We start from the raw sequence: 25092 nt of genomic DNA on the forward strand, positions 1-25092 counted from the left end.
TAAAAATGATATATCCCTGTGAGTTTTTGTTATTGCTGATACAATGGGAAACCACAGAATTCTTAATGGTACTCTTCTAGTCAGCCAGTGAGAAATTATTATAATTATAATTTCATTTTATTTGCATTAAATTTGGAGAAATGTGGTAATTTTTCTGTGTTTAAAAAGTACAAGTGACCCCCAATTTCATCAAAAGCTTTCCATGAAACATAATCTCATGTCTGAATAGATGCTCCATAAATAAATGACACTTCCCGTAAATGAAATTGGAATGAGGCTTACTCTTATGTCAGAATATTTAAATATTGATCATGTTGGAATATTCATATCAGTATAATTTTTACATTAAAATGTAAATAGTTTATAAGTCATCAGGGATACCTAAGTAAATTAACTTAGGTTTGCAAATAATGATAAATAATCTTTAGGAAATTTTTGAGGGACTTAGGAGTTAATTGGTTGAAAAAAATTAAATTGAGGGAAGGTTTAAAATATTCCTTAGATTCAAAAAATAAAAACTAAGGGGAAGTGATCAAATCTCTATAATTTGGGGGAAGAAGGAAACAAAGTACAACAAAACTATGCAAGAAAGTACAACAAAATTTCCTTGATAAGTAGTCTGCAGACAGGTCCATAATAAAGGTTTTACTAATATCTGGTAAAGTGAGAAAAATGAGGAAATGGGAAAAATTAGGACAACTGGTAACTTTTCATAAAGCTAAACTTATTCCATTTACACGACTATTCTGATGCTTTGTCATTTTTACTTCTTTCTTGGATTGAAGGTGTTCTTTCTTTTATCAAATAATTATGATAGTATGTGGTAATTTTTTAATGCTGCTACTCGGCAAAACAGACTTGAGACCCCAGATTTTCTCCTGAAAAATTTACCATCTATGAAATAAAAATATAACTGGAAACAGCTATTTTAGAAAGTAGATTCATATACATTTTGAAAGAAATAAGAGTGAATCAAATTTGATAAGTAAAACCCTTGTAAATGCTCCAGTCAAGAATTATTTAAAATATTTTCTTGCCTAATTTTTAAGCTTATTTTTCTTTTTACTTCAAGAACTATGACAGGATTGGGGTGATCGTTGTCATTTTTGCACATCTGCCATGCCATATATTACTCCTTAACTTAAAATATGATTAAAACGAACATTAAAAACCATATTTAGATTGTACCTCAGACTTACTGAATCAAAACCTCTTGAAAAACTACATTTTTAAAAACAGATTCTCTAGATGCTTTTAGGCCCAATGATCCTTGTTTTGGAGAATGCATTTGGATTTAGAGTTTGTTTCAGGCTGTCACTCTCCTTTCTGGGACAAGTTGGGAAGTCACTCTTCACTCCTCTCTATCACTCACGCTCCACGTTAAGTGAGTCATCAGGCCTGCATCTTCTATCTCCAGAAATATCTCAACTCCATCCATTTTTCCTTATCTCTTTTGTATTGTATTAGTTCAGAATTCCATTATTTCTGCTCAGTCACCTCCTAACTCACCCTCTTGCATTCTTTCTTTCTTTCTTTTTTTTTTTATTTAATTTAAATAATTTTATTTTTCTTCTTTTTTGAGAGTATCCAGAAACAGTATTGCATTCTTTCTTGTTCTGTCTACTCCATTTACATTCTGCCATGGTACTTATTCTAAAAGAGAATTCTCGTTTTGTCAATTCCCCACTTACAATTCTTCAATTTATCTCCACTCTCTATGGAATGAAGTCCAAATTTTTTATGATAGCATAAGTCCCCATGATTTGATTCCTGAGTATTCTTACAGCCCTATCTCTTCCTCCATCCTTAGTGTTCTAATTGGAGTTCTCTGTATGTCTCTATGCCTTTGCAGTGTTTTGTCCTTTGCTTGTAATGTTCTTCCCCATCATTATTTACAACTGTAACTAATCCATTAGAGCTTGCCTCAAACATGTCTGTTGTAAAACTTTTATCAAGGAGGTTTAGTTGTTTATCACTTTCTTTTGTACACAAACTCTGTTATGTCATTTTAACATTGCATATAAAATGTTTTTCTATAGATCTGTATCCTACAATAGACTGTCTTAGGGAGGCATCCTCAAACTATGGCCTGCAGGCCACATGCAGGTGTTTTTGTCCATTTGTTTTTTTACTTCAAAATAAGATATGTGCAGTGTGCATAGGAATTTGTTCATAGTTTTTTTTTTAACTATAGTCTAGCCCTCCAGTGGTCTGAGGGACAATGAACTGGCTCCCTGTTTAAAAAGTTTGAGGACCCCTGATTAGGTATTGGGGTCAGCACATTGTATATGTCAAAACATGTTTGTTCAATTAATAAAGAAAGAAGAAATTGTGGGTTTATTTTTTTTTTTACTTTGACTTTAAATTTTGACTTAAATTTTGTAGAGCATGGCTGAGTATTGCTACTTCCATTCATAAGTTCATAAGTGTTTTTGGAATAATCGTTTATGCCAGACTTTGAAGGTTTATTGTGAATCTACTTTCTAAAATATTGTTACTATGTCAGGCTTTCCTTGGGCAGGCACTAGATATGTATACATTGCCCTTTCTAACTACTCTATCACATCTCAGAGAACATGCAGTTCCTTAATTGCGAAGTCTCTACCCTGCAGTTGGTAATACCATGGTCTTTGGTACAAAAAAAAGTGATATTATATTGATAATGTTATATCAATATATCATATATGATATGATATTAATGCATATATAGGATACTTTTAGACAGAAAATGTTACTACTCATCATGTGCTTTAGTCTCTTTGGACTGCTGTACCAAAATACCTAGGCCTGGATAACTTAAAAATGACAAAAAATTATTTATTGCTCACAGTTCTGGAGACTGGGAAGTCCAAGATTAAGGCACCTGTAGATTCCACTCTGCTACATAGAGATGGTGCCTTCTCAATGTGCCCTCACAGGGTGTAGGGGCAAACAAGCTCCTTTAGCACTGATCCCATTCATGAGGGCTCTGCCCTAATCACCTCCCTCAAACCCCACCTCTTAATATCGTCACCTTGGGGGTTAGATTTCAGCATATGAATTTTGGGGGACACAGACATTCAGCCCAAAGCAACACCCATTATTGTTTAAGGAATTAATCTCCTTAGATTTCTCTTTCTCTCTTTCTATGTTTGTATACATGCACACATACATATACACACTCACAAATTTTAATGTTTAAATTTGTGTAAAAATAAGTTAGGTTAATAGTGACTTGATTTAAATATAATTTAATTTTCCTCTAGTAAGTAATTTCTACATGACTCTTTGCTTAGTGCCTCTGGATTTTTACATTTATAGGTCCTAAATCTATATGTTCTTGATGATGATATTCCTGAACTTAATGAATATTTCCGTGTGACATTGGTTTCTGCAATTCCTGGAGATGGGAAGCTAGGCTCAACTCCCACAAGTGGCGCTAGCATAGATCCTGAAAAGGAAACAACAGATATCACCATCAAAGCTAGTGATCATCCATATGGTAACCCACTCCTTTTGCAAGAATAATTCTCTCTTCTCTGGGTGTGCTTAGTTTTATTAAGAACTTCTTATGGAAACTCTTTGAAAATGATTGAAGTGGAACTCCTTCAGACCCTCTAACTCCTAAACTCTTTAACTTCTTAGCTGCCATTTTGAGGGACGTTATTTATGAATGAAAATATAAATGTCAATTTCTGAATTTGAATAATATATTTCGGAAAGTTTTTTCAGGTTTATTTAAAATGGAAAAATATTTCTATTTATGGGTATCAAAATTTCTTTAATTTAAAAATTATTCTGTGATTTGTTAACACCTAAGGAATTGAAGTACTTTGTAAAGTATATTTTATTAAGTTTCAAGAAATGAAGTTATCACTTTCTATTTATGTTAATTTCTTTTTGTTTTATGCTAAAATGATAATTTTCTTAATTTAGGAACTATCATAGATATCTGTACTAATAAATTGGAAATGTTTTCTGTATTGAAAAGTAATATTCTTTCTGTGGGAATAAATAAAGAACACCTGTTAAAGGATCTGGGTAGAAAACCTGAGAGGCTTTTTAACTCTGGTTTTCATAGTTATATTTTTTAAAAAAGGAATTCTAAATCCTTTAGAGTGCCATTAATCCTATTCTACTGTAAGTGCAAGAATGATTTCTGGAGACTCTAGTAATATATGCATACATGTTTGAAAATGTATATTTTAAAACTCCATCAGTATTCCTTTTATTGATGCTTCTGTAAGAACTAATAAAGCTTTCTTTGAGTAAAGACAAGGAAAATTAGCAATTTAACTTTTAACATTCTGAGAGCTTATAAACACATTCCATGTCAAAAACATGTTAATCGAATCTTCACTAAAGTCTTTTCTAAATGAAGGCCCTCAGAATTTTAGCCTGATGGTCCAAATAAGTGTGCAAGATTGCTCCAAATGATTAAGAAATTCTTCCACAGATAATTGGGAGAAGAATGCCCTGTCCTCTTTGTCTCTGACAGGCTTGCTGCAGTTCTCCACAGGGCCACCTCCTCAGCCTGAGGACACAATGACTCTGCCCGCAAGCAGCGTTCCGCACATCACTGTGCAGGAGGAAGATGGAGAAGTCAGGTTACTGATTGTCCGTGCACAAGGACTCCTGGGGAGGGTGACTGCACAATTTAGAACAGTGTCGCTGTCAGCATTCAGTCCGGGGGACTACCAGGTAAGTCACTTATTCCTTTTGAAGCTGTGTTTTCACTTGTAATACAGACATATAATCATTTTCTTCGAGGATTGGAAGGGACGTGCACTGTACCTGGAACATACTGAACAAAGAAAATAAGCACTGATGGCTTTCTGGCCTTTTAAATTTATGTAAATTATTGTGGCTTTATGCATTGAAACCTGACATTTAAATAGCTACTATACTGATTTCTTTTGTGGCTTATACTTGTCATAGTTTTCCCTTGTATTATTTGCTTTACCGTTAACAAGTTTTGATCAGATATATTGAAATTATGTTTCTTATACATTTTAAATCCTCTTATCTACATCTGTTAACTGAAACCAAAATTGCAAAGATATTAAGTGTCCATGTCTTTTCACATTTAAATTGCTTTTTTTTTTTTTTTTTTCCAAGTGAGAAGCAGTGTGGTACTGGTGGGGGGGGAAAAAAGACAAGGGACTTGCAACTGGAAAGAACTGAGTTTTAACCAGTCTTCTAAATGTGTGGACTTGGGAGACTTGCTTAATCTTTCCTGACCTCAGTTTTCTTATCTGCAAAAGAGAGATAACATCTGCTGAGCAGGATCGCTGTTAAGGATTGATGGAAACATTTTGTGTCTTGTAGTAAACATGGCACATGCATAGTGGCACTCAGTAACTGCTACCTATTCTTAATTATCACCAGTACTAAAGCAAATGCTTGTCATTTCTTCTCATCAATTCTTTTTAAGAAAGATTTTTACAGCTAACATTTCTGTTTTCCCAAAGAATCTTTTTTCTTTAAATTTAATATCGGTTTTCCTATTTTTCCCCTTCTTCCTAAAAAGACCCATATCACAGTACAGTGTTCAGTAATTTGTGCAAACTTTTCCTCCCAAACCCCAGAAAAGCTGGCTAAATGAATTTAATTAATTTCAGCTGTAGACCAGCTAGCTAAATTTTCCTGGATTTCTTCTTTCTTAGACTCTTTCTTGGGCAAGTTGTATTTTTCTTACCATTGACATTTATTGTATCTTTGACGAAGTTGGTATGTAACATATTCTGCAAGACATCTCACCTTGCCTTAATGTTGTCTTCTCTGTGGTCTCTTAAAGAAATATTTAATCCTCAGATTGATGGGCTTCAATTTCTAGGTAGTCTGAATATGTCCAGCATCCAATTGGATTATCATTTTCTTTCATAACTAAAACAAAACAAAACAAAAACCCTGTGCCCCCATCCCTTGTGACTATCAGAAAGCTCATACCCTTGAAAACATTTTTGTGGATTTTCAGGGGTGCTTAGATGTCCTAGTTCTTACTTGTCACCACTTTTTGTCGTTGATAACCTGATAACTTTTGCCTTCACCACTTCTCCGATGTTTTAGCTCTCTCAGATCTGTGTTAGCATTCAAGTAGGATTTCTTAGGCTGTGTGTGAGTATATGAGTATGCAGATGTTGGGGGTGAGGAGGGGAGAGAAGCAACCAGAAAGGATCATGTACAGAAGAGGAGAAAACTGACTATCAGATGTCACTGTTCTCAACCTGATTCTCATAGACCAAGTTAAAGGTGACCCCCACCATCTGGGTGCTTATATTCCAGCTGTTTGGGGTGATATTAAACAATTAATTACTCAGTTACAATTGTAGGAAATGTTCAAGGTGGGTGATCTGGGAGAGAGGTGGGTGTTGATGTAGGTGGGGTAGTCGGAGGGCTTTCCTTTATGCTGGGATGTAATGTTTAAGGAGGGAAAAGTAGATGAAGGGGGAAGAACCATTTGGGACTCGTAAAATGATGTGAGTAAAGGGTCTAATTTAAGGGAGAGCACAGGCTGTCAGAGAAACTGAAGGAAAACCAGTGTTTCTGGAGTGTAGAGAGCTAGGTATGGTGATGAAACAAAGATAAGATATGCAGGGACTGGATCATTCAAGGCCTTAGAGATCATGCTACACTTTTGGATTTTTTACAAAAATAAACAAGGAGAAATAATCGAAGGGTGTTATGCATTTATAAAAGATCACTAGGCTAAACTATGGAGAATGAATTAGAAGATATAGACACTGCGTGCAGAATAAACGGGAGTCTATTTTGTGGAGCAAGACAAGAAGAAATAGTATCATGGACTAGGCTAATGCCAATGTAGACAAAAAGAGGTAAGTGGACTCAAGAAATGTTTAGGAGTTAAAATGGCAGGAGCTAAGGATTATTTAGTGTGAAGGGTAAACCAGAAAAGGGTGTCAAGAAGGACTCCTTAGCTCCTAGCATGAGCAACTTGTACTCTAAAATTTAGTGCTATGGAAAGGTTTGCATAAGACACAGTTTTTAAGGGAAGATCATGAATTTAAGATTTTGGTAAAAATTATTAAGAAAAATTTCAAGTAGGCATTAAGATTTAAGTTTGGGTATCAGAGGTGAGAGATATAAATTTGGGAGGGGGGAGCATATGAATAGTATTAAAAGTCTAGGGTATGATAGACTTGTCTAGACAGAAAATCTAGAGAGAGCCTGATGAACAACAATAGTTTTTAAAGATTATAAGAAGAATGTTAAGATTGGTAAACACTGAAAAGGATGAACTAGGAAAAACAGGAGAGTGTGCTATCATGGAATACCAGGGAAGAACGTATTTCCAAAAGAGGAATGGCCAGTTGTATAGATATTGCTGAATTCAAGTAAGATGGTTTCCTAAGGCAGTCAAATGTCAGTTCTATTGTTAAGACTTGTAGAATTACTCCACTGATGACTAAACTCTAGGCAAAGTTAGTTACTTCCTCTTTGAGCTGACTATATGCCTTTTACAGCAATTATTATTCTATTTAAATTGTTTTATTACATTCTAGGCTTAAAACTCCTAGAATGTTTTCTATGGAGTCAAATATTTGTCTTGTCTATTTTTGAGTCCCAAACATTTAAAATGATACCACATACATGCTGTGTGCTTGTAAATATTGAAAAAGCTTATAAATATTGAAAAAGTGAATAAATGAGTGATCAAGTTAATTAGTATTTGGATTTCTCAATTTAGTTTTAATATCATTAATAGCAACACAAGATGAAATATAGTGGCCCACACAAGCTAATACTAGAAAAATTTAAACAAATTTAAAATTTATTCTCATAACTTGAGGAGAAAATGCTTATATGAAATAATGGAAGAAAAAATAGCCTTAAGACTTTGATTTTGAATAACTTTGATTTCCTTAAGTATGTGAACTTTTCTGAAGGGAGAGCTATGTTATGAATTACAACTGCAAGTATAATCAAGGGAAAATTAATCCCAAATGGACTGATATGTATTAATGCTTGGAGAGAGTCTTAGAATGAAAATGCCATTATTATTAAACACCAAATATTGAAATTTCCCAGTGATATAATTTTAACATACTAGGTCAAGAGAATTGCTGGCATCTCATTGAATTAATTCTTTAGGAATTTGTGGATGTTACCCAGTAAGATATTTCATTTGCCTTGACTACTTTTTTGATGAATAGTGAAATAAAAAAAATAAACCATTTACTTCATTTAGTTGGAGAATATGTATTTAGAATTTACCTTGAAAACTATTCATGTCCACCAAATTGTTTTCAGTATTGTATTTTACTTATGTTCTTGTGTTTCAGCGTTTATAACAATTTGGGACACAGCAAACATTCTCATTGTATAAATTCACATACAGAATAATTAAAATCTAATGAGTAAATATTTTATTTGTATTTCAGAGTGTTGCTGGCACATTAGAATTTCAACCAGGAGAAAGATATAAATATATTTCTGTCAACATCACTGACAATTCTATCCCTGAACTGGAAAAATCTTTTAAAGTTGAGTTGTTAAACTTGGAAGGAGGAGGTAAGACTGGTGATTCAAAAGTATCAAATATTGGCTTGTCCACTCACTGTGATGACAGTAGATTCTATTAGTGAAGTATTCCTTTGAATTAATCATACTTAAAAAAAAATGAAGGGATTACTAGTTTTTGGAGAGAGCAGCTTAAAGATTAATAATTGCTTTATATATGATCATGTATGTTATTATATATATGGTAATATAATATATGTGAATCACTTCTGATTGACAGTCCCTTTCTTGGTAAGAACAAAATCCCATCTCTCTACATAAATTTTACATGTTTTATAAATTAATATTCAAATCATAATTTTATTTAGATATACTTTTTCTGTGTGAGGTTTGGTTAATTCCCAGTAATATCTCTGTTTATTATATTGGTACCACCTATTGTGCTTTTCCCCCCACTTTTTATTACCCACTGATATTTTCCTAAAGTAGACATGCTTTTAGAATGAAATAGTGCACTTGTACCATATCACCAAATTATAGTTGTCATTCACAGAAGGTGCCCCTCAAATCACCTCTCCCTTTTTTCCTTTTCCAAGTTCTGTGGTGTCTCTGTTAGCACTATCTCCAGATAAAACACAGGTTAAGAATGAGTCCTTTTGGATAACCTATTATGATATGATTATCAATAAAAGAAGTCAACAGTACCCTATCCTCAATTCTGAGATTCAGAAAGCTCTGATTATCAAAGGTTTTTGGAGTCAAAACTTGTTTCATTGCAAAACTCATGTTTATTAAGTGAGGCTATATATAATATTTATCCCCATGTATAACTAGATAGACTAGTTATACATATTTCTTTGCAGAAGTATTATCAGTATGTTTGATTATCAGCTGCCACTGGGAGTGTGATTGAATGAATACATGCCATATGTACTATATCACCTTTATAAGAAATTGAGAGTTGTTATGGTATTCATCAGGACAGTCCTTTCCATTACAAAACTTGGTATTATCTTTATTATTATTATCATTATCATTTTGCTGAAGAAAGTCATAGTATATAAGCCATCCAAAAGATAAATTGGTAGGCCAGAAATATTAAGATTCTCTTTTTATATTAAGTGGGACTTTCGGGTAAATATACAAAATTTTCCTTTCCTGTGTTCCAAGCTCAGGTGAAAGCAAAGGAGACTAAGCCAGAGTTTGGGAGCACAGGAGTGATTAAACAGTGACCCAGCGTGGTTGAATGCAAAAACATAGCAAAAATATGCTGGATGACCTGTCTGGCAGGTGGCATGTAATAATACCATCTTTGCTTGTCCTCCAGAGACAAGTTCTCACATCTCCAAATCATTATTTTCATGATAGTACTTTCATTAATAAAAAGGTTACTTATAAAATATTTGAAAAGTTGCCCTTGTATCTCTTATAGCTAAAAATACTTATGTAATAGAGAAAATGTTAATGATTAACTAATATGATTAATAGAGGAAATCAAATTATTCTTAAGATGTTAGTGATATTTGTGATCATATGATCCCTTGCAATAGTAGTGATTCTTGCGATTTGATTTAGGAACTTTTCCCCATATCTCTAGAATATGCATTGTTATATATAATTCAGTACAAGTACTCAATTCATAACCAGTCTTACAGTTTCTTAGGATGCAATAGTGGCAAAGAATCTGATTTTTCCCCCATTCAGTTGGGATTGGAGGAAAAGAAATCTAGATAGTGACCTACACTCCTGGACTAACACATCAAGATTGCCTAATATGGAAAATATCTAAATTTGTAAATATGTAAAATATTTAAATATCTAGAGCTAAATTCTATTGTGGGTCAAGGGAGCGCCTGTTATTCCATACTGTTTTTTCTATAAAACTGATTCTACATAAGGTAGCCACAACCTAAATAAGTATTTTATGCTAGCCAAAGTTTATATGGAGTTAAACTTTATACCTCTTTCTTGTGACTTCTGGATAATATGGGAGCAAAGCCATGTACTGCATATTTGCTGGATATCCATTTTGCTTCTTAAGTCTCTATGATGATTTCAGGTTCTGTGTGCCATAAATTCTCATGTCTGGTACAGCCCACTCCTTTTGAGGAGAAAAACAGAAGAGCAGGGCAGATCTTTAACTAGCATTTAATGAATGATATTGGTAGAAGCACATATGTATAGGTGTGGCTTTGCTTTTTTTCCCTCTCCTTTTCCATTGCTATCATCACTGCCCTTCCTCTCGTCCTTATTTGCAAACATTTGGTAAAATAATGTTTGGCATGTAAGACGTATTGGAGGGGAAGGTATAACCACTTTCTCTTTATTATAGTCCTTATGTAGTCTCAAGGTACTTTATAATTTACAGTATTATTTATTTTCCATTATTTTATGTGATCTTTACAACTCTCTTAGCCCCTTTTGTGCTGCTGTAACAGAGTACCACAGACTAGGTAATTTAGAAACAATACAAGTTTATTTGGCTCACAGTTCTAGAGGCTGGAAAGTCCATGACTGAGGGGTGGAGCTCTCATGACCCAGTCAACTCTTAAAGTTCCCTCCTCTCAACACTGTTGCATTGGAGATTAAATTGCCAACATGTGAACTTTGGGGGACACATTCAAACCATAGCAACAACTTTCCCTAGAAAAGGCAGCACCTTTTATAGGTGTGAAAATTGAGATACCAAGAGGTTTAGTGACTTAAGATTTTACAAGTGGTATCTGCCAAGGCTGAAGCAGAATTCTTAGACTGCTTGTCTAGAGCTCTTTCCACAATGTTGGTGGCAATAGGGTAACCAAGTCTGAAAAGGGTAAATATGGTCAGGATTTGAATATGTGATGAAGGGAAATGTGACATGCGTTTTTCTAATTTCTACTTGCTTGTTGTGAGTAGTAAGGTGACAATCACAGGCTATTGGTCTCAGTGTATGATTTTATATGCACATAAACATGTTTTAAATATCTAAAATGTTAGAAAACAATTTACATTGCTTTAAATAAGTGAAAATTTAAAAATAATATTAAATTGGTAGAAATGGGAAATACCAATTATAGTTTACATGGAGTATTTCCTGAAAATATGAATGAAATTTTGGTGATTTGATAGCTTGACTTGGTATTATAATTTTACTATTTAAAATGATCTATTTCTTAAGGAAGAATGTGTGTCATTGAGTGAATATTGCTGCATTTTCCTCTGCTTGGTATGTTTTAAGAACTCTCAATTTTCTCATTGTGTCAATGTGTATTGTGTGGATTGTGTCTCTGTGTGTCTCCTTAAGAAGTAGCTGAGCTGTTTAGGTTTGATGGCAGTGGTAGTGGTGATGGGGACATGGAATTCTTCCTTCCAACAATGCACAAACGTGGTAAGCAGCTGTTCCAAGGTCCTTTTACTATTATAGATTTTTATTTTAACTTCCCTTTTTAGAGACAGTAATACTAACCCCGTATTGACACCTACTATGTAGGTATGTAGGTCCTATGTAGGTCCTCTACATGTTTCATCTCATTAGCTATCACAGCAACTTTACAAAGTATTATTTACTTCATGTTACAGTCACCATGCTAGAAAGTGATCAAGTCAAAATTACATTCCTGTCTGCCTCTAAAACCCAGGCTCTCTTCCTTCTTATATAGGAACCTAATACTGTTTCCTGATTCTAATTGTGATAGAAATTTTGCTTGAATATCATTTATACAAATGTTTGTTGAAAAGCATTTTACATACTTTGAATACCTGAAATGAGATAAATAGAACATTTGTATTTTCATGTTAAACACATCATGCTTATTTTCTGTACACAAAGAACCATGAGTCTTTATATGTAGCATTTAATAAAAATATATAGGAAAAAGAAATAAGGAAGAAAATAATTGGAGAGAATAGTTGACAATTAATGAGGGGAATATTGAAAAGAGATGCCTTTTGAAATAGATTAATATACAAACATGATTCCTCTTTTTATGTCAAATTTTTTTTAGGTGGAGAAAATACTTAGAATACTTATTTCTTGAAGGAGAACACTTTCTAATCCTCAAATGTCCTTTTTTGCAATGTCAGGTTTTATATTTTAGTGTCAGAACTCATGTTCCCACCCCCTCATTCTTAATTTCCATCAATGCCTCATGCAACCTCTGTATTTAATGATTCTATTACTGTTAGGGTTGTTCATTTTCTTGTCTGCAGACATTAATGTAACATAAAAATTGAACATACTTCTGAAAAATTAAATGCATCTTTAGATCTTAGCATCTTTTTAGTTACAGGATTAGACTATTTTGAATAGGGAGAGACAGACCTATAATATCAAAACATGATGAAAAAATAGGCCTAGATTGACTAAAATCACAGGGAAACTACTTACTATTTCATGAAGGTAAGAGTCATTTTGGCTCCTGTTCTTTTGAGGTCAGCAAAGGTCGTGGGAGACCTTCTTCATATATTCTGTGTGGAAGAATGTTCCTTTCATAAAGAGGAAAAAGAAAAACAAGTTTTCCTTATTCATCTCCAAGTGCTTATGCAGCACTTGTACATCGCAAATGGTGCCAAAGCAGAGAAAGGTCATAAAAGCATGAATATGTGTGACAACCATTTGTGTCTGCCTTTCTTTCTAAAACAAATTAGAATGTACTCAATGAATGGAAGGACTCTTTTCAAAAAGTTGTTCCTTGGCTTTTCCTTTGGTTTGTAAATTACTGATTAACATTTTTTTTTTTTTTTTTGCTATTTGTTGGAACTTGTTCATGCAGCCAGTCTAGGAGTGGCTTCTCAGATTCTAGTGACAATTGCAGCCTCTGACCATGCTCATGGAGTATTTGAATTTAGCCCTGAGTCACTCTTTGTCAGTGGAACTGAACCAGAAGATGGATACAGCACTGTTATATTCAAAGTGAGTACCATTTTTTCTTAATTCCTAGACACTTTCTGTTCTTTTAGAAACTGTTTTATTGTACTATGAAAGTATGTTTTACGTTTTCTTTTTTCTTTGTAGGTGGAGGGAAATGAGCCTATTAGAACAGACAATACAATACAAATTGATAATCAAATAATGATTTGGCATTTGTCTTTGTGTTTAGTTTTGCGTGTGGATTCATTTTATTATTCTGAGAATTTCTGACCCTTTAAGGAATATAATGGAGGTGTTCTATAAGAATTTATCTTACATAGATTTTTTTTCAGTAGTTCAAATAGGCTGTGGTAACAAACATCTCCAAAATATCAATGACTTAACATAACAAAGATTTGTTTTTCACTCATGGTGTATGTCCAACTTAAGTTGGCAAGGGGCTCTGATCACTAGTTACTTTAAGGACCAAGGATTAGAGAGGCTATATTACAAGTGCTTTTTTCTTCATGGGGTGAGGGGAGAAATGTGGATGTGGAGAACTGCATACTGGCTCTTATATTAATTAATAGCTTCTTTTTGGCTCTTATAGCTTGATGTTATTTTCACTTATACTTTCTTGGTCAAAGCCAAGTCTCATGGCCATGCCTAAGGTCAATAGGTGAAATTCAGTCCTATCCTGTCTCTATCCCAGAAGGAAAGAAAATAAAAAAACATTTGGGAACAACAACAACAATAACACCTTTATATCATATATGTGTGTATATGTGTCTACTCTGCTTTGTTACAATAGAAACTAAGAAGGATTCTGTTACTTAGTGACTCAGAGGAGCCAGAAGCTTGCTCAGCTTCTTTAGATGTTATACAAGTAATACGGAAAGATCACTCAAGCATATCCTTCTGTACTAAGATGGCAGATTTTCAATAAATTGTTGTGGAATAAATTGAACAACTTTAAAAAAAACAACTCATTACTCAGGAAAGAAAAAAAAAGAATTAAGGGAAAAGATCAAGTTATATAGAATAACTGTCTCTAATTTTATCTTGAATTCACATTTAACAACAAATAAAAATTACTCTTAGTTGGGGCTTTTTGGAGTAATTTTTAAGCATTTTATTTTTCTTAATATATTATTGACAAAGGCATTTCTTTCCCTTTAAATATATTTTATATATTTGGGTCAAATACAATTTTTGGTGACTTTTCTTTATCATCTTATATTTTCAAAGATAAAAAGAAATATGATTTACTTTCATAATGAGTTTTATGGCTAACTTTTCAGAAAAATATCATTTACCTATTTCTTATAAAGAAGTATACACCATTTTTTGCAATGAATGTAAAAATTTTCATGAGTATGCTTAGATATAATACATTGTTAATTACATTTGATTTATTGCTATTATAATAATTGTACAAAAGATACAGCTATAATTTAGTTAGAAGCTAAAAATTTTCCATCAGTTTTATACAACAATCACTTTTTAAATACCCTCTATTTGTAAGATTCTCTGGGGGTCTTCGAACAGGGTAGTATATACACCCTGCCTTCAATAAGCCTATAATCTTGAGAACAACTTTTATAAAATAAAATTAGTATTTATTATGCTGCTATCATTATTATGTATAAAACTCTAAGTCATTGGTTTCAGTGTCTCTTTTAATACATTTTAGTATTAAATATTTTATAGGTTATGAGACGTCATGGGGCTCTATCTCAAGTGACTTTGTATTGGAACATAGAGTCTGATCCTGGTGGTGATCTTGCCTTTACCTCTGGCAATATCACATTTGAGATCGGGCAGACGAGTGCCAACATCACCGTGGAAATATTGCCTGATGAAGATCCAGAACTGGATAAGACGTTCTCTGTGTCGATCCTCCTTGTCTCCCGTGGTTCTCTGGGACTTCATACTAATGCCACATTAACAGTTTTGGCTAGTGACGATCCTTATGGGGTATTCATCTTTTCCGAGAAAAACAGACCTATTCAAGTTGAGGAGGCAACACAGAACGTCACACTGTCAATAATAAGGTTGAAAGGCCTCATGGGAAAAGTCATAGTCTCATATGCAACTCTAGATGATATGGAAAAACTACCCTATTTTCCATCTAATTTAGCCAGAGCAACTCAAGGAAAAGACTATATATCTGCTTCCGGATTTGCTGTTTTTGGAGCTAATCAGAGTGAGGCAACAATTGCTATTTCAATTTTGGATGACGATGAACCAGAACGGTCAGAGTCTGTGTTTATTGAACTACTCAACTCCACTTTAATAGAGAAAGTACAAGATCGCCCAAGTAAGTACCTATTAGTATGTTATTATATCATTAGCCAAATAATAAATTTGAAAATAAAGAATGCCAAAATAATAAATTCTTTATTTAAGATAAAGAATGCCAAAATAATAAATTTAGAATTGGGCATAATAGAAAATTCTATAAAAACAGTAAACTCTAACTTTGAAATCATTATCTTATAAAAGTATACCTGTAAAGGCAACTGAAAGCAGAACATTTTTTCTTAGAAATCATGTTTTAGAAGTCATTTATATTCTCATACTAAATTTAGAAGCTTGCATGTAATCCATATATAACTGACCTCTAGTACTATTGTACTATAAATTGTAGCTTTCAAAACATTCTGGAATCCATCTAGCTAGTCCAAGGATAGTCCTAGTAGCAAGAGCCTGGGTCTCTCTTATCTTGATTTACTTCTGGAATATCCCCTAACCAACAGAAGCTCTTTGGATTAGCATGATCATGTGGATCTGACAAGTGTGTGAGGGAAGAGAAAGAGAGATGTGAAGCAGTAAGAAATCATGAAAATTTGTGAGGTTTGAGAAAGAGGCACTGATCACATTAAGAATAAAGAATGAGGAGTGACTGATATTGGGCGGAGGATCTGGTGCAGCAGCTTCTGCTGGAAAGTAGTGGCCACTCTCCTTGTGGTTTGGCCCGGTGGCTTTTGTAGAGGGAGTGGATTGGGTATAGGTAGGGAGCAGGACCTGGGCTTGTGGAGCAGAAAACAGCTATTGTATTATAGCTTGTTCATTATTTACATTTTTCTAAGAACACATATAACTCCAGAAAAGTATTTTTACATAAAGAGAAGAATCTAGATTTCCTGGAATAAGGGAACAAATAAATGAAGAAATAGGGGTGGTATTAATTTAATGTCAATTTTAAGGCAATATGTTTAGGAAAACAAGTAAACCCTTGTTTAGGAAACTAGAATTACATAGCTTAAACTGTAAGATTCCAAGACCTGCATGTTGACTATGTTCTGCCATGTGGATTAAGCCTTTTTGCAAGTAAGTTTCTTTACCTTGCTGTAACACCTGGATGAATACACTGTATAGGGTGAGCAGCATTCTTGCCCATAATGTAAATAATTGTCCAGGGTTATAGAAGGAAATTTACTTTATAGGACAATTGCTAACATTAAATCTTCAGATTACAGTGAAGATTAAAAATTGTCACACAATACCCCTTCACTTCTTTTTAAAGCAAGATTTAGGATCAGTTATAATAGCAAAGAAATTAAAATAAAGCTCAATAATTAGTCCTATTAAGTAAGAATTATAAAGCACAGCCTGGTTTTCAAGGAACTCATAGTTTATTGAGATAGATCTAAAACCATGAGAGAGCATCACATGTAACTGTGGCTAGGAACTGTGGCTGTTGGTATCAAATAACTTCTGTTTCATTCTGTGGTAATAAACTATTGGACACAATCTTTTTAAACCCTAGTTTCCTTATCTATAATATTAATATATAAATATGGGAATTAAACATGGTAATACTGTGTACTTAAAAATTACACATACGATATTACAAAATTACGAAGTTTACATACAGTGTCTGGCATGTGGTAAGCAGTCAATAAATGTGAGCAATTATTATTAATAAAGCTGTATATGCAGAATATCTATGTGCCGTGGGATGGAAGAAACAATCAACATGTATTTTATGCTTGATACATTCCTAGAACCATGCAACAGAATTGTGGCAATTCAGAACAGGCATAAAACTATGATGGGATAATTAAAGAACAATTAAGTGCAAATCTATGTGATATTGACTCAAATTTTAATAGGCAAAATCGGTATAGGACTTGATAGGGTCTTTGCTACTTGGAGCGGAATCATCAATTTTCATGATTAAGGAGAACAATGTGAAAAGACTGGCTGTTAGCACCTGGGTAAAGGGATAGGGCAGATGAACAAGCATGGATAAAGGTTCTATACCTGGTTTGGTGAGGAATTGTAGTTGGGGAGTAGGAAATTAGGCAAACCCTCACCACACACCTCTTGATCGTGTCCAGCATGTACCGTATAAGAACTTAGGTAACTTCTGCAATTTCTTTGGGCCTCTGATTCCTCATCTATAGACAGTTTTCCCTACTGCATGGAGATGGTGTGGGAATTAAATGACTAAATGCACAAAAAGCGCTTAGAACACCGCCTGAATTATAGTCCACACTCAAAACAATGCCACCTGCTGCTACAACTGTCTATGTTATTGCCATTTTTCTAATTTATTTGAATTTAATTATATTATATTGATTTATAATTTATGGTTTTAACTATGATAATTTGGGATGGGCTGGGCCCATATCATTGAAATTAAATGGTGTCATTATTGTGTTTAGATTAAATTTTCTGAAAATGTTAAATCTCATTCATAACCACTTACTTCCAAATACCACAATTGTTAAAGAGAATATGAACTCAAACTTTCTTTTACCTCTGATAGGAGTTTGTTTATGCTTCATTTGTGCTAAAAGGTCACTTTTATATTGTTTTGGCAAGGATGCTGGTTGGAGTTAAACGGAGAAAATAAGTCAGGGAGAGTTTATGGAGGACCCTAAATGCCTTCAAAATAAGTGTTGCTTTCTTTGAAATCAGTAGAAAGTAAGAAGGGAACTTGAGAATTATTGAACATTATTATAGCAGGGTTGATGCAGAATTGAGGTAGACTGATTTCCAGATGAGAGTATTAGTCCACTGGGGCTACTATAGCAAACTACCGTAAACTGGTAGCTTATAAACAAAAGAAATTTATTTTTGACACTTGTGTTGGCTGGTAAGTGTCAAGATCAAGGTACTGACAGATTTGATGTCTGGTGAGGGCTGGCTTCCTGGTTTACAGACAGTGCCTTCTTGCCTATGTCCTTACATGGTGGAAGGAGTAAGGGGCCTCTCTGTCTCAAGCCTCTTTTATGTGGGCACTAATCCCCTAATCCCTAATATGTGGGCTCCCTTCCCATAACCTGATCACCTACAAAAGGCTCCACCTCTTAATACTGCCACTTGGGGTATGGGATTTCAACACATGAATTTTGGTGGAACACAAACATTTAGACCATAGTGACAAAGTAGTAACTATTAACCTACATTTGGCAAGGAGGACAGATTTGTCAGGGATGACAGTGAAGCATTTAGAGAGGCAGTAATTTAGAGCAGTGGTTCCCGACCTTTTTGGAACCAGGGAATGGTTTCATGGAAGACAATTATCCAACGGACTGGGGCTAGAGAGGGATGGGTTTCAGGATGATTCAAGTGCGCTACATTTATTGTGCAGTCAAACCTCTCTGCTGATAATAATCCGTATTTGCAGCTGCTCCCCAGCACTAGCATCACTGCCTCAGCTCCACCTCAGATCATCAGGCATTAGATTTCCAGGAGTGTGCAACCTATATCCCTCACAGGAGCAATTTACAATAAGGTTCCCACTCTTATGAGAGTCTAATGTGGCCGCTGATCTGACAGGAGGCAGAGCTTATGTGGAGCAATGAGGAGCAGCTGTAAATACAGATGAAGCTTTGCTCCCTCGCCCACCGCTCGCCTCATACTGTGCTAATGGGTTCCTAACAGGAGGGACCAGTACCAATCCACAGCCTGGGGGTTGGGACCACTAATTTAGAGTATGATGATTTGTAGCTGGTCTTTGAGGTAAGGGAACTGAACTACTTCCCTACTCAAATTTGTAATTGAAATGCTGTTTTGTTTTAATGGCATGGTGGTGAACTGATTAGAAGAGCATGGTTCTGTAGGCATCATCACTATCTGTTGTAATATTATGTAAAGTGATGATTAATTATACTCTAATCATTTTCCCTTTTCAGAAATTTCCAGTATATATTATTTAATAAAATATTCTTATAAGAAACTGTTTCTTTGCTATAGATTCTACATAAAAAAAACTTCCTAGAATGTAAGCTATAAGAGAGCGGGGCCTTTCTGTTTAGTTTATTTTTGTATCCCCAATGTCTAGATTACTGTTGGTACATATTAACCAATAAATATCTTTAAATATAAATAACAGAGAGAAGACACCAAGAGAATCTTATTTGGCTGATGAAATCTTGCTGAGGCTTGCTTCTTGATGACTTTTGGCTAGTTCTTAGAATTTCGATATATTAACTTTGTGTGTTCTGTTTGGATCTTTTACCTTTCAGTTCCAAATTCTCCACGTCTAGGGCCTAAGATAGAAACTATTGCCCATCTAATTATCATCGCCAATGATGATGCATTTGGAACTCTTCAGCTCTCAGCACCAATTGTTCGAGTGGCAGAAAATCATGTCGGACCCATTATCAATGTGACTAGAACAGGAGGAGCATTTGCAGATGTTTCTGTGAAGTTTAAAGCTGTGCCAATAACTGCAATAGCTGGTAAGAAAAACTATCTAAGGAGCAGTACATGCAGATGGGCTACCCAAAGATGGAATTAGAAAAATCAACTAGAAAACTAGAAATATCCTTGTATCTTTTTAAAGGCACAAATCTAGAACTCATATATATTTGTGACACTGAATTTGTAGAATTTGTGAAAACCATTGGCAAAATTACATGTGAATTTAAATGCTATGATGACCAGACTATGCACAAACCAATGAAAAGTAGACTAAGGAAAACACTGGATTTCTGTGTGTACTTTTCATTTTTGAAAGGGATTCATGTGTAAATGACTAGCAAGGAATTCAAGAAAAAAAAGAGCATCCATGTGCTTTCAGTACTTGGCAACGGCATTGTCTCTGGACCCCTTTATTATGGTTGTTTATTTATTTATGAAAAACATGGAAGAGGCAATGGGCAGCATTAACTATTTTATGTGAGAACAAAAGGATTTCACCGCCAAATGCAGACATTAGGAGCCTGCCTACTTTGATAGTACAGTTCTGGCATCTAGAGGGAGATTTGCCTAAAAGATATTCAATTAGAATCTTTCTAGTGTGCACTCAGAGAAACAGGAATGTGAATGGAGGGGGTACTATGCCTGATAAAAATAAATCATTTGGACATAATACTTGAAAAGACTAAACCAGGCTCACTTGCTACCGACATGGGAATGTGTGTGTGCATGTGTGCAAACATGTGCATGACCATTTGGGGGGCTGGGGTAACCCCTAGGAATGCCTGCCTGCCTCTAGGGGGCCTCACACCTTGACAGAAAGTGGGAATTGGTTGGTGATCTAAGAAATTAGCTCCTGGTCTCCATAGGACGCACCCCTTTTTCCCCACCCACTGTCTCACCAGAAACAAAGCTCCTGCCACCGTGAGCGGTACTCAGTAGCAGTTTTAATCCAATTTGGTAGGAAAGCCTTTCATTTCCGGCTGTATCACTGATGATGCTAACATGCCCATGTATGTGTAACAGTATAATTTGTCTCTCTAGTGAGATTAGAATTCTTGTTCTGTTCTTTGTTCTAGAAGTGTTACATACATTTTTTTTGTAAATTAAGGGGCCATTTTGTGGTAATGAATGTGTCTCTCTCTCTCTCTCTCTCTCTCTCTCTCTATATATATATATATATATATATATATATATATATATATGTATGTTTAAGTAGACCAAATAATGTACACATCTTTCTGAAAGTCAAAGAATGAACTTGAACACCCTTCGGAAGTCTTTTTCATTATTTTGTGATACTATCAAACCCATTTTTTCTGGTGAGAGAGGCAAAAATATTCCTGTTTAGAAAAAAAGTCAATATCCTCATAAAATTATTTCCAAGGATATCCATATAGTTTCATGGAATGTTTATTATATTTTGGGATAAGTCTTAGCATTTTGTCTTTTGTCTTTGCAGGTGAAGATTACAGTATCGCTTCATCAGATGTGGTCTTGCTAGAAGGGGAAACCAGTAAAGCTGTGCCAATATATATCATTAATGACATCTACCCTGAACTGGAAGAATCTTTTCTTGTGCAACTGCTGAATGAAACAACAGGAGGAGCCAAACTAGGGGCTTTAACAGAGGCAATCATTATTATTGAGGCCTCTGATGACCCCTATGGATTATTTGGTATTCAGATTAGTTTGCATCTCTCTTTTACTTGTCTGTATAGATCATAGCTAATGATCTTTTCTTTATTTGTAGAGACTCAGAATTGATTTGATCATGCTTACTTTTTTGATGTGCTGTTACTGAGCTATAGGACACCTGTGTAGAGTCATTGGTGGTGATTAGTTATTTTAAAAAGAAAGCAAATCAGCCTTTTAGCATATATATGGAAAGTACAAACTATTGGCTTTTGGATCAGATCTGAATCCCTTGTAAGTCTTGTAAGTGTTTTGTAAGTCTTAGGCAGTTCTTTAAAAAATTAATTTAATTTATAGAAATTTACACAAAAATTTGGATTTGGGGGCTTTCTTGATAAATAGGAAAATCTGACAACGTAGAGCTCCCTTTTCTGCATAGCATCAGTCCTAGGAGCAAAATAGCAACTGCCCGTCTGGACCAGGCTTGCACTGTGCAGTTAGCCACAGTGCTCACTGGATCTACTTTACTTATGTCGGGTATATACCTGACCCCTCAGAGCATCTGAGTTTCTGAGTTATGCTTCTATCACAGAGAAAAATAATTCAGAAATTTGGCAGGCCTGACCAATTTGTATCACAGCATGTTACTCTGGTTTTGTGGGGGTGTAGCTACTTAGATTACTTAGGGGGAAAAAGAATCTATAGGACGGCACTTGGTTAGCTCTATGTTAATTCAGTTTCACCTTGTACTTGAAATTAACTCTGCTCTGTCTACCCTTCAGGTTTTCAGATTACTAAACTTATTGTAGAGGAACCTGAGTTTAACTCAGTGAAGGTAAACCTGCCAATAATTCGAAATTCTGGGACACTCGGCAATGTTACTGTTCAGTGGGTTGCCACCATTAATGGACAGCTTGCTACTGGCGACCTGCGAGTTGTCTCAGGTAATGTGACCTTTGCCCCTGGGGAAACCATTCAAACCTTGTTGTTAGAGGTCCTGGCTGACGACGTTCCGGAGATTGAAGAGGTGAGAGGAATGGCTAGTATAGAATGACACTGTAAATCGTACCTTGTCTTATAGTGACTAGAACAGATGGTTATTGTTGTGACACTTTGGAGAGGATGTCAAGTAAATTATTTCTGCAAGAATGTGCAAACTGTGGTAGTGTGAAAGTGGTTCTTACAGTTGACAAAAGCAGGAATACTCTAGAAATAGATCATGTACATTTGCCAGTTTGCTATATAGTATAATTTTTTTGGTATAGTTACATTGTATTATTCAATGTTTTGGTTAAATATATTTAATGGTATACATCTGTCATAATTTTTACTACATTTGTTCCATATAAACTCTTAATTTGTATCTTACTCCCTTTTGGCTTATATGTGAGCCAGTCAGTCTTAAGTATAGATTTTGGTTTTCCGTTCATTCACTTATTCTTCAACCATTGTTGAGAATTTAGTGTGTGACTAATACCAGGCTAAATGCATATTCCTGATATTTTTTTTTTACAATGAAGAAGCAAGGTGGCAAATAAAAATAGAGTATCAGTGGGAAAGTTGATTCATCACTAACATATATTAGCTGAAGATAATTTTATTTTATGAAATTAAAGTATTATTAAAGTCTAAATCTCATAAAATTACTTTTAACAGAATCTGTTCCTTAATAGTATCAGATTTTTATAGAAGAGCAGTCCACAAAATTTTTTGAATGCTAATTGTATCATTTTTTACTTCTAAAATATTAGATTTTTATTAATACATATAAAATATTTCTATTTCCTTTTCTCTAAATTTAAGTGGCAATACATTATAATGTTTTCTGTTTTAAATTTTGTCAGAAAATTTTCTGTATAAGATAATGTGGAAAATAAAGCATAATATATTCATTATCCATTAAAGAGTATGCACAATAATTTTTCCTAAATAAAAAATATCAAAAGTATAAAAGTCATATTATTGAAATGATAAACATAAATAGGGATCTTAAAATTGATTCACACGATTATATAACTGAATATTAACAAATTTAAATAGCTTCTATTTCTCACATATAATAACTCACCATTATTAAAAGTTGATGATAGATTATTTTGTGACATGCTGGGTTTGTAAATATAATTGGGGGAGTTTCTTTGAGTCCATTTATATTTCATTCCATTTTGTTCATGTACTTGTATGTATATGTTTGATTTTTTTTCCCTGTATCATTCTTATTCTAATTTCAGAACTGTGATGCTGTTAAGGAAGTTTTCACTGTATTTTTAGGTTATCCAAGTGCAACTAACTGATGCCTCTGATGGAGGTACTATTGGGTTAGATCGAGTGGCAAATATTATTATTCCTGCCAATGATAATCCTTATGGTACAGTGGCCTTTGTTCAGACGGTTTATCGAGTTCAAGAGCCTCTGGAAAGAAGTTCCTGTGCTAACATAACTGTCAGGAGAAGGTATAGGAGATGGCTACTTGCGTCTGTGGGAGTGATGGGAGTTCTGGGGTGGTGAGGAAGGACCCCTTGAACAATTAAACAATTTAGGTTTGGTGGTTTTTCCTTTCATAGGTTATTATAATGCATTAATTAAATCACACTTATTAATATAAAGAGCCTGTCATATTTATCATACATATGTTAGTGAAATGGGCAATATATTGTACATCATTGGACCTTCTAATCCCAGAAATTTATTTCTCTAACCTATGATTTTTTAGAATTTAAATATAACTAGTTTCTAAATTAAGAATACTCAGATGCTGTTTGAAGTGGTTGATTTTCAGGTTTTGCTTTCCTTGCATTTCTTTTGTAAGGCAGAATAGTATTCCTGAGCTCTTTCAGAAGTAGAAAATATAGGGTCTTGAGACCTTGTGGTAAATACTGTTGTCCCTCTGATATCTAAGGGGGATTAGTTCCAGGGATACCCAAATCCTTGGATGCTCTGATATCCATGGGGGCCCATATAAAATGGCATAAAATAAATGTGCCTATAACTGACGTACATCCTCCCATATACTTTAAATCATCTCTAGATTATTTATACTACTTTGTACAATGTAAATTCTATATATTGTCTTTTATTGTTGTGTTGTTACTTTTTATTTTTATTTTTTCCCAAATATTTTCCGTCTGTGGTTGGTTGAATCCACAGATGTGGAATACAAAGATATGGATATTGAGGGCCAATTGTAATTACATTTCCTCAAAATGTACTCATACAGTTATCGTTGTTACTTTGTTTCAGTGCAATCTAGTAATGAAAATCAGTTTTGTAATTTTGTTTAGAAATTCTGAATTTGTATACCTTGGAAGATATTTTCATCGCTTGGCTAAAAATAAGTATTGTTTGGTTGAAAACTAGCAAGGTTTCAGTACGTGAGAAAACAAAATGTTGAAAGACAATTGTAATTAAGAAGCATGGATGTGTTTCTACTAGTATTTTAATATTTAAAAAAATTTTTGAAAGCCACAATCAGCATTCCTATTCTCTATGTGCAATAACTTTGAGTGCTTAAC

The 25092-nt window shown here is 34.3% G+C and overlaps 1 protein-coding gene across 3 annotated transcripts in view; it reads left to right on the forward strand.

Moving 5' to 3' along the window:
- The window catches only part of ADGRV1 (adhesion G protein-coupled receptor V1), a 468628-nt gene that overhangs the window by 46839 nt on the left and 396697 nt on the right, over window positions 1–25092 (forward strand). For 2 of the 3 annotated variants that reach the window (XM_076008181.1, XM_076008182.1), the window contains 10 exons: window positions 3301–3481; window positions 4478–4680; window positions 8382–8511; window positions 11744–11827; window positions 13212–13351; window positions 14999–15608; window positions 19771–19986; window positions 21408–21623; window positions 22363–22607; window positions 23852–24033. In XM_076008181.1, the coding sequence (XP_075864296.1) occupies window positions 3301–3481; window positions 4478–4680; window positions 8382–8511; window positions 11744–11827; window positions 13212–13351; window positions 14999–15608; window positions 19771–19986; window positions 21408–21623; window positions 22363–22607; window positions 23852–24033 (2207 nt within the window). The remainder of the gene's footprint in view (window positions 1–3300; window positions 3482–4477; window positions 4681–8381; window positions 8512–11743; window positions 11828–13211; window positions 13352–14998; window positions 15609–19770; window positions 19987–21407; window positions 21624–22362; window positions 22608–23851; window positions 24034–25092) is intronic. The other variant, XM_076008180.1, reaches the window with a different exon arrangement.

This window comes from Microcebus murinus, chromosome 11 (assembly GCF_040939455.1).
Source record: "Microcebus murinus isolate Inina chromosome 11, M.murinus_Inina_mat1.0, whole genome shotgun sequence".
NCBI classification, from domain to species: domain Eukaryota; kingdom Metazoa; phylum Chordata; class Mammalia; order Primates; family Cheirogaleidae; genus Microcebus; species Microcebus murinus.